The 11,394-nt window shown below is 37.7% G+C and overlaps 1 protein-coding gene across 1 annotated transcript; it reads left to right on the forward strand.

The window, feature by feature from the left end:
* The first annotated feature begins 7,402 nt into the window (after positions 1–7,402).
* LOC141629856 (uncharacterized) lies at positions 7,403–8,908 on the forward strand. Its single transcript, XM_074442786.1, has 2 exons — positions 7,403–7,888; positions 8,105–8,908. The coding sequence occupies exons 1-2, from the start codon at positions 7,403–7,405 to the stop codon at positions 8,906–8,908; spliced, it is 1,290 nt and encodes a 429-aa protein (XP_074298887.1).
* Positions 8,909–11,394: the final 2,486 nt, after the last annotated feature.

Consider the following 11,394-nt stretch of genomic DNA (forward strand, 5'->3'; position numbering starts at 1 on the left):
TGGAGGATGAAGTCCCTACTTTGACGAGAGCCTATGCCCTAATTCTGCGAGAAGAACGTCATCGTGCAGTCACCAAGGCAAAGGAAGAACCCATAGATGCTGCTATGGCTGCGAAAGTAACCGGTGATTCCACAACAGAGGGCGATAGCACAAGTGTTATTCGATGCACATATTGTAATAAACTGTGGCATACGGAGGATAAATGCTTGGAAAAGATGCGCATCCAAGGAAGAGGCCGTGGCCTAGGCAGGAACGGAGGACATGGAAAGGGAGGCAGAGGACGTGGTGGCTCAAACCAGCAAGCTAATGCGGCCACTGTCACAGGTGATGAGGCACAAACTTTCACTCCAGACGAGGTCATTCAATTGCGAACTCTTTTGGCTAATAAAGCAGATCGACGGTGGTCAGAAAAACGCAGGTATGAATGATACTCGCTATGGTCATTGGTTACTCGATAGTGGATGTTCACATTATATAACAGGAAGGCGTGATCTGCTTGTTGATATTTGGCGAGGCAGAGCTTCGACAGTCAGCCTACCCGATGGCTCACAAATCGTGACACGGGAGCATGGAAAAGTGGTGTTGAATGATAATTTTACGCTTAAAGATGTTCTTTATGTTCGGTCTCTAACTTGTTATTTAATCTCGATACAACAACTAATTACGGAAAATAATTGTGTTGTGACCTTTTATAATAATCATTGTGTTATACAGGACCAATCTACGAGGATGAATATTGGACGGGGTGAGCACATTGACGGGGTCTATTATTTTAAGGGTGAACGAGCACATGTTATGGCGCAAGAAAGCACAACGATTGACTCTATGCTGTGGCACAAAAGGCTCGGGCATCCGTCTAGCAGTATTTTACCTCTTTTCTCGAATTTAGTTGGTTTTAATTTGTCTTGGAATTCTAATAATATCTGTGATCCATGTTGTCGGGCCAAACAAACACGTTCGGTTTTTAAGTCTAATAATAAGAGAAGTGCGGAAATTTTTGCTTTAATACACTGTGATATTTGGGGACCTTAACATACGAAAAGTTTGTCAGGGTCACATTATTTTATCACTATTGTTGACGACCGGAGTAGATATGTTTGGATTCGATTAATGCGTGATAAAGGAGAAGTAAGCCAATTATTGATTAATTTTTGCCAAATGACAAAGACTCAATTTAGGAAGGAGGTTAAAGTAGTACAAAGTGACAATGGGACGTAATTTTTGAGCAATGTTATGAAAGACTATTACAGTGAACATGGTATGATTTTCCAAACTAGTCAAGTAGATACCCCGTAACAAAAATGGTAGGGTGGAACGGAAACATAGGCATATTCTAGAAAAGGCACGAGCCCTTCATTTCCAAGCTAACTTACCTATTGATTTTTGGGGAGAGTGTGTTTTAACCGCTGCGTATTTGATAAATAGAACACCTACTCGGTTACTTGACGGATTGACTCCTTTTGAGGTTTTGCATAGCAAACAACCTAGCTACGAGAATGTTAGAGTTTTTGGTTATATTTGTTATGCTCACAATAAAGATAGACCGAAAGACAAATTCAATGAGCGTGGTAAGAGGTGTATTTTCGTAGGGTATCCGGCAAGCAAGAAGGGTTGGAAGGTTTACGACTTAAAGAAAAAGATTATTTTTGAGTCAAGAGACGTTCTTTTTTATGAGAATATATTCCCTTTTGCAAATGATCAACCCACGAAAATTAATGATGACAATACCACTAATGAAATTGAGGCAACACCATTCATGGAAGAAACTCATGATATCTATGAATTGACCCCTGACACTAGCGAAACATCAGACGGAGAAGACAATTTGGTCCGAGATAATATAGAGTCTAGTGTGGTACAGGATGCGGAAATACAAACAGAAGAAGATGAAGAGCAAAAAGGAATTGAGTAGCCCGTGGCTACTGAAACGGAGGGACGTGGTGCTCGACAAAAAATCGAACCATATTGGCGCAAAGATTACATATGCAAATCAACCCGACTTATAGATCCCACAAACAATGCTCACTTCGTCAAATCAACATCCAAAAAGAAAGGTACTCGTTATCCTTTGATTAATTATGTCACTACCGATTATTTTTCCGATAATTACAGGAACTTTTTAGCTAAAGTGGACGAGATTCGTGAACCACGAAATTATAGCGAAGCTTCGAAAATAAAAGAGTGGCAGGATCCTATGGCCTAGGAGTTCGATGCATTAGAGGCTAATGGGACATGGTCTATTGTTGATCTTCCAAAGGGAAAAAGACCCATTGGGTGTAGATGGGTTTACAAGGTCAAGTATAAGGCAGACGGGACAATCGAGCGGTATAAGGCACGTCTTGTAGCGCAAGGGTACACACAGATCGAAGGGGTGGACTATCATGAAACGTTTGTGCTGGTAGCCAAAATGACGAGTGTCCGTTGTTTATTAGCAGTGGCAGTCTCGAAAGGGTGGTCTATTACCCAATTAGATGTTAATAATGATTTTCTTCATGGAAGTCTAGAGGAAGAAGTATATATGAGAATGCCACCAGGATTCGAAAAAGGAGGATCGACCAAGGTTTGTAAATTATTGAAATCGTTATATGGGCTTAAACAAGCCTCTCGTAATTGGTTTGCCAAATTAACCGATTCATTGACGAGGTACGGTTTCATCCAATCTATGGCTGATTACTCCCTTTTTACTTATAATAAAGACGGAATTTTTATTGGAATTTTGGTATACGTGGATGATATGATAATTATGAGTGATAGCGAGGAAGCGACCAACCGTCTCAAGCAATTTCTTGACCGAAGTTTTGGCATTAAGGATCTTGGAAGGCTTAAGTACTTTTTGGGAATTGAAGTAGCATCCGGTCCCAAGGGTCTTTTCCTTAGCCAACGAAAATATGCCTTAGAAATTATCAAAGAAGCGGGTTTGGAAGGAGCGAAGCCGGTTGACATACCAATCCAACCGAATCATCAATTGGCCTTGGCAGAGGAAGATTTGTTGCGTAATCCTATGAGGTATCGACGATTAGTGGGATGTCTCATTTACTTGACCATTACAAGACCCGACTTGGTGTATGTAGTTCACATTTTGTCGCAGTTTGTACACGCCCCAAGGAAGGAACATTTGGATGCCGTCTTGAGAGCTATAAGATATATTAAAGGAAGTCCGGGAAAGGGGATTGTGATAGCGCGCGATGGTGATTTATTGTTGCGTGGGTACTCGGATTCAGATCATGCTAGGTGCCCATTGACAAGGAGATCACTGACCGGGTATTTTGTGAAGTTGGGAAACTCGCCAATTTCATAGAAAGCACGAAAACAAACGACAGTTGCGAAGTCGAGTGCGGAGGCGGATTATCGAGCTTTGGGTGCGTTAACTAGCGAGGTAATTTGGCTCAAATCGTTTCTTCGGTCGCTTGGGATTAATCATCAGTCACCAATAGGGTTGTTGTGTGATAATACATCCGCTTTGAGTATTGCCAAAAACCCCGTTTTTCATGACCGCACCAAGCATATCGAGGTCGATTGTCATTTTATACGCCATCACATTATGAACAAGACAATTTCGACTTCTTATATACGCAGTAAAGACCAAATTGTGGACGTCTTTACAAATGCCTTAGGGGGAGAAGCTTTCCGTTCTCTTCGATCCAAGTTGGGCATTAGCTTGCCAAGTGCTCCAACTTGAGGGGGAGTGTTTAACGATATCCCTAATATATCGTATATATTAGGTGTATAATATCTAACCTAATTTAGTATATTGTATATTTAGTTACCTCCTTTGTAGGCTCTTAGTTAGGCAATTGATTCTATGTGTTTTGTATTTAAGCAATGTATCCTCTGCCTATCAATTCATTCAATAATACGATATAAAACTTAATATTATCTTACATTTTCCTCTTTATATTCAAATTCTATTGTTTTATCTGTTTTATTTTGCCTTTAGATTAAATACTTTAAAAATAATAACAACAAAATAATACGAAGGTGCACTCAAATTCCTATTTTACCAAACTAACCCACCTTTCAGGTTGCGTCGAATAATGTTTGATTTTCGAAGTGTCAAATTCTTGTGCAATAAATGTATGTTGATATCCAAAGATGTCCTCAAGCGCAAAGCCTTTAGTATCACAATTATATTTGCATAATGTTTTGATGTTCTTATACCAAATCTAATTATATCTTTTTATAAACTAAGTCTAATAATATTATTTTATTAAGATAGCAATTAACACTTTCTTTAAAGTGATATAGCTGCAAAATTAATTTCTTTTATATTTATCACTCAATTTTTCTAAACCGAAGTTTAGAAAAAAAAAGGACCTTATCTTAAGTGACCATTTGTTCATAATTTTTTAACCAGGACTATTAACAGGGGAACTTAGCTACTAGCATGGCTAACACTTTCTATTCCAAAACTTCCAAAAATGGTTAAGATTATCCATTTTCCTACACGAAAATTCCTAAATATGAGACCTTAACGGTTTAACCCAAGTTTAGAAAATTCACTACTCCAAAATTTTACTTCTAGGTGCGCCTATAACCGACTATATAGCAACATAATGAGCATATAGATTATAGAGAATATTCCGGAAACATGAAATTAAGTCACCTGATTTTCGAAACTATTCACCTTGGAAATTAAATAATTCAGCACAACTCATTAGTATTATATTCGTCTCATTGTAGACGGACACTATCAATCTAAAGTTGTACACGGATAGTGGCTCTGTAACAAAATTCAAGTAGGGTATCCATTTTCCAGCCACTTGTACTATCCACTTTCATTTTGTAAAAGATACACTATTCGTTTACAGCTTTAGACGGATAGTGTCCATCTAAAGTAAGAATTTGTGTTTTATTATATACCGAACACCCGAGCTTATCTGACAAAACATAAATCTAAATGTCAATGAACAAACTGGGCTATTGGAGTCCTAAGAGCATCCGCAAAGGTGAGGTGCCCCATATTTTATCTCTCATTTTCTTATTCGTCCACCTCATTTTCCACTAACTTTTTCATCTACCCTCCCCATTTTATAACTACATCTTTGCAATAATGAGGTTCCCCAACAACATAAATTTACATACAAAATATGGGAACCTCCCCAAAAAGCACATCAATTTGCCTTACTTTTTCTTTTGGGAACCTCCTCTAAAAATAGAGGAACCCCAATATTTGGGGAGCTTGGTGCAATAATGAGGAGGCCCATTTGAAGAGAGAGAAGGCAAATGGGGAACTAAAATCTCACGTTTGCGGATGCTCTAATTGGCAAGACCTTTGTTGCTTCGTTGACATTGCTCGTATTTTTGTTTTTTCATATGCAGACTCCTAAAAAGATCGTCTTATATTTACATAATTTCCTATATGAATAGTCATTGTTTTTATAAGCATTTATACACCCTGAGATATTGGAAGTGTCGAAAACTTGGATACTTCCAATCTTATGCTTATAAGAAAATTAAGTCATATATAATTCTAAAATTGTTAAGATCTAGACGGAGATAATTCATAAAGGTGGAGATTTGTATTATTGATTATCTGATTCAATACATTGGCATATATCTAATAAATTATATTAGGGAAAACCCTAACCCTAGACAATAGGTGGCCTTAATGGGCCTAATATCTTAATACCCTCCCGCAATCGTAAAGGCAGTACATAGTACGAACTTTACGATTGGAGAAATACAAAGAAAAAATGTAAAAAGAAATCGTATCTATTCTTCATCTTCATGACAAGAAAATCAAAATCTTCATCTCTTCTCCGTCTTAATTAATTTCTTCTCACAAGGTTGGTAAGATATATAAACGAGTATTAAGACTCGCTAGAAATTTCTTCGAACAAGAACGTTAAGTTTTTCGGACTTGTCGAAAATGAGTTAATTTGCAGGAACCCTAATCGAACCTAGCAAATATAGGTAAAACGGAAAATTATCCGTTAATGTCAAGATTTGGAGAACGTTAAATTTTTCGAACTCCAAATAAATAATTAAAATACCACCTTAAACGAAATAAAAGACGATTAATCAAATTTCAAAGAAAAAGAAAGAAACTATTTCTTTGTTTTTGTACTTGTTGCAACAATTCGGGAATCATGGATGTTAGGCAATTATTTGGGTAGCAAAAACAACTAGCATTTGAATCCTTATAACTATTACTCCCGTAGACCATTTCGGGGATGACAATTTTTTTTTTTAATTATTTAATACTCCCTCCATTCAACAATTATCACCCCATTTTAATATAATACCTCTCACATATAATGGAGAAATGGGGTGATAATTGTTGAATGGAGGGAGTATGTGTTTTTGATTGAGTATCCTACCGGTGGGTGTGTAGTTTTCCGGCCACCCACCGGTAACAATGCGGAAACGATTTCTAGAGTCTTCAAGAAAGAGGCTCTGATACCATGTAGAATTCTAGGAGAGAGATATATATTTAATAAGAGGATAATTGTATTATTGAATGATATGTTTCTGATTCAATACATGTGTCTTTATATAATGAAAGACTAATAGACTAAACCCTAGACGATAGCCGTCGTAGCCTAAACCCTAATTCTCTAACATCCCCCCTCAAACTCATGGTAAATTTGCTAAAATTTACATGAGTTTGCACAAAATAGAAAATAAAAATCGTCGATCTTCATCTCCTCCATCGTCATTACCCGTCTTCATTTCGCAAGGTGGCAAGATAAACGAGCATAAAACTCGTTATAATATCCTAATATGTAGATTATAGAGAGTGAGATAAATGCATAAAGGAGAATTGTATTATTGAATCGATAGGTTGTGTCTTACATAACATATGGTGAGCTATTTATAATAGCTCACATCTTAATTAAACCTAACCCTAATTATGCAAACCCTAATGGTAGGGGTGTTCAAACCGGTTCGGTGAACCGAACCGGTTTTTAAAAACCGGTTAACCGCTAAAACGGTTCGCCAAAAAAACAAACCTTAATCGAACCGTTTAAAGCGGTTATTTTTGGTACGGTGAACCGGTTCAAGCGGTTCGGTTAATCGGTTAACCGGCTGAACCGAAAGATAACTTGAAAGTCGGTAACAGTCCTACCTAAATCTGTTGCCTTTCCAACCAAAAGAAAATCTGCCCAACTCAGCCCAAATGCACATAACAGTTTGTCTCAAATATTACAAAACAACCTTAAATCTTGTTTTTTCTATTAAAATTGAAAATTCAACCAAAAAAACAAAGGACTTTCTAATGAAACAGGAAATCGTTGGTGGATTGAATTTAATGCCTTTGCTTTTCAATAATATCAACCTTGTTCATTTGTTTATTCAAAAGCAAGTGGAGATTGTAGTAATACACGAAAAGGTAAAGTCTTTTAATAAGGCCTTACTGGGGAAGCAAGGGTGGAGGTTGATGACGGAGGATACCAGCTTGATGGCGAGAGTCCTTAAGGGTAAATATTTTGCTGACCGTGACTTCTTAGGGGCGGAACTGGGGTCAAATCCGAGCTATACTTGGCGTAGTATTTGGGAAGCTAAGGACGTGATTTTGTTGGGAGCGAGGAGACGAATTGGGGATGGATGGAGCACTAAGGTGTGGTTGGATCCTTGGATCCCGAATACCCAATCGCGAAGAGTACTATCTCCTCGACACCACAACAATGCGTCTATGAAAGTAGCAGACCTGATGACTAATGACCGGACTAGTTGGGATGATGAGCTCTTGCGTGGGATGTTTTTGCCTTTCGAGCAGGATCGTATTAAAGCTATCCGCATTTGTGATGCCCAGGCTGTAGATGATTGGTGTTGGGACCATACAAAAGATGGCCAATACTCAGTCAAAACGGCCTATCATTTACTCACGGGAGGGGAGGATGCGGCTGAGCAATCTGATTGGGCGAGGAGCAAATGGATGTGGAAGGTGATTTGGAGGACACCAGTTATCCCTCGGGTTAAAATATTTATGTGGCAGATGTGCCATGATGCGCTCCCGACGAGGCACAATATAGCTCGCAGGCTAGACTTAAGGGACGAGGAATGTCCGTTCTGCTCTTTCAATTCGGAGACTTGTCTCCATATTTTTAAGGGTTGTGGGTGGGTTACAGGGGTATGAGAAGGGGTTGGGTTGACGGAACAGGTGGAGGTGAGGGCTGAGAGGGTGAGGGAGTGGGTGGAGGGAGTTTTGAGGGAGGGAAGTGAGGAGGAGAGGATGGTGTTTAGTCTTACTTGTTGGGCGATTTGGGAGTGTAGGAATGCAGCTATTTTTGAGGGGAGGGGACGTTTTTGTGAGGTGGTGACAAGGAGAGTGTATGATATGTTGAGGGAAATAAATGATACGCTGGGAGGGAGAAAGGGGGTTGGGGAGGCTGCATCTAGTACCCGGAATGCAAGGAGTGTGGAACTCGATGTTGGATTGGGAGGACGGGAAGGAGGGAGTGCTGGTGGTGGGCGTTGGAGGCGTCCGGGGGAGGGAGTGGTGAAAATTAATACGGATGCAGGGGTGATTGAGGGTGTGGGAACGGGTCTGGGAGTGGTGGCTAGGACTCATGGCGATTCATTTGCTTGGGCTGTGACGATGCAGGAACGCTTAACTTTTGATGTGAAAAGGGCGGAAGCAGAGGCCATTTTTCTTGGGATGAAGGAGGTGAGGAGTAGAGGACACACGAGAATCATTGTGGAAAGCGATTGTTGGTCAGTTATCAAGGATCTGCAGGACAAGAAAAAGGGAAGAGCGGATATCTTTCGCATTTACGATGATATTTTAAGTTTATGTAATAGTTTCATTTCGCTTGTTTTCTCATTTGTTAGACGAGAGTCGAACTGTGTGGCTCATTTGGTAGCTCATTCGAGTCCGTGGATTGTGGGGAGGAGGTTCTGGTCTGATGAGGCCCCTCAACACATTGTCGAAGCTATTTCCAACGATATTAATAATATGATATAACCCCTATGGGGTTTTCCCTGCAAAAAAAAAAAAAAAAAAAAAAAAAAAAAAAAAAAAAAAAAAAAAAAGGTAAAGTCTTGCTTCAAGGGGGAGCGAAAAATGAAAAAAAAATCCAAAAACAACGAAATTAACCAAAAACTAATCGATCGTCATAGCTTCAACTACCGTCAATGGCAGAAGATCGGAGCCGCTGATGTATGAAAAATAGTGAGGCGACGACGGAAGACAATAATGATGATGAGAGTGAAGATTTGAGAGGATGAGGACAAGGATTTGAGAGGATAAGAAGAGAAATGAGAGATTTTAGGGTGATTTGTTGAGAGTAGTGAGTTTGTTACTGCGTTGTGAATTAGATTAGCAAAATTTAGGGTTTTTTTTGCTTAAATACTTGGCAGGTTATTAGCTACTTTCACTAATTGGTTCGGTTCGGTGAACCGCGGTTCTAAAAGTGTGAACCGAAACTGAACCGCTTTTTTGTCAATTGAATCGGTTCGGTTCACCGAACCATTTTTCTATTTCGGTTCGGTTCATTGGACTTAAAAAAATTGGCTTTTTCGGTTCGGTTAACCATGAACACCCCTACCTAATGGGCCTAATATCCTAATACCCTCCCGCAATCGTAAAGGCAGTACGTGTACGAACTTTACGATTGGAGAAATACAAAGAAAAAACATAAAAAGAAAAAAAAATGAAATCTTCAATCTTCATCCTCTTCGATCTTCATTAATCTTCTTCGTGTTCAAAGGTAGGTAAGAAATGAGTATAAGACTCGTTAAAAATTTTCGAACAAGGACGTTAAGTTTTTCGGACTTGTCGAATATGAGTTAATTTGCAGGAACCCTAATCAAACCTGACAAATATCAATAAAACGGAAAATTATCCGTTAATTTCAATATTTGGAGAACGTTGATTTTTTCGAACTCCAAATATATCAATTTAAATACCACCTTGAAGAGAATTTAAATCAAATTTCAAAAGAAAAGGAAGAGATCGTTTTTTTTTATTTGTTTCAGCAAAAAGAAATCTGAGAATATGACAAATTTCGATCAAAAGGAAAAACATCCATTTGAATGTTGAACGGCAAGAAAGCATAATCATTGATAACTTCAATGGATAACTTCAATGGTATTTTATCAAATTGCCATTACACCATCAGTGGACGAATAATTTTTTTTTTTCTTTTCAGAATAGAAATTATTATTTGTGGTTGAAAATCCTACCAGTGGGTGTAAATTTTCGGCCACCCACCGGTAAGAATGCGGAAGCGGTTTATAGAGACTCAAGAACGAGGCTCTGATACCATGTAAATTATAGAGAGTGAGATAAATGCATAAGGGAGAATTGTATTATTGAATCGATAGGTTGTGTCTTACATAAACATATATATGGTGAGCTATTCATAATAGCTCATATCTTAATTAAACCTAACCCTAATTATGCAAACCCTAATGGGCCTAATATCCTAATAAAAATCTATCAATATATTTATCTTAATTAAATAACAATTTTATTTTCTATCTTAATTAACTAGCATTTTTAATACTAAAAATTAGGTTGTTTAGAAAAGTTGGAGTCTCTAATATTCCTCAAAATAATACTCCGTAATAAATATTTTTAAAATCAATATTGTAAGCTACTACATAATTTCATGCGTACAAAAAAACAATATCATAGATTTAATTTTTGCTTTGTTTTAGTGAGGATGAATCCTCTCCATTGCTTTTTCTCTCCATTTCCTTACATTTCTTCTAATACAACAATATGAAATTATTATCTCTCTCCATTACTTCAAAAGGGTCAACTTTTAGATCGTTTCGAAATAAAATCTAGACCCTCCAAAAGCACTGGAAGGTACTGGGGAGGAATTTGACGCATCTTAGTGTATCTCATTTATCTAGCTTACCAGTTCGTTGTTATTTTCATATTTGTTTGTATGTGATGTGAATTGATTTTCGTCTTTAATGGTTAATTAGGCCCTTTGTCGCAATTAATAGCCATATTTATTTAAAATTTCTCACATAATCACAACCAGTCTGAATAATTATTAATTATTGATTGAGATGTCGGGATAATTAAATCTTAGAGAAAAGATTACTTTTATCAAATGACTTGAGAACTTATGCGGTAAAATATATTTTACTCAATTTAATATATTTTCATCGTACAACCATGTACAGGCTATTCAAGGAAGTATGCAATGGAAAGTGTAAGAAGCTAAGCTAGGACATTAAACGAAGTTATGAACCTTCATCATCATGATTGATGTAATGATGAAGATGTACTAAGAAAGCTTGAAGAAGATGAATGTGTGAGAGAGAGTATGGAAGAGAAGAGAGAATTATAATTTTGTATTCTGATAAGTTGTATTGTTACAATGAGAGACTTCCTTTATATATAGGAAGATCATGTAGGCTAGTCTAACAAACTTTCTAACCGACTAACAACTCCTATAACAACCTTGTAACAACCTTATTATAACTAACTAC

This window comes from Silene latifolia, chromosome Y, assembly GCF_048544455.1.
Source record: "Silene latifolia isolate original U9 population chromosome Y, ASM4854445v1, whole genome shotgun sequence".
Classification (NCBI taxonomy): Eukaryota; Viridiplantae; Streptophyta; class Magnoliopsida; order Caryophyllales; family Caryophyllaceae; genus Silene; species Silene latifolia.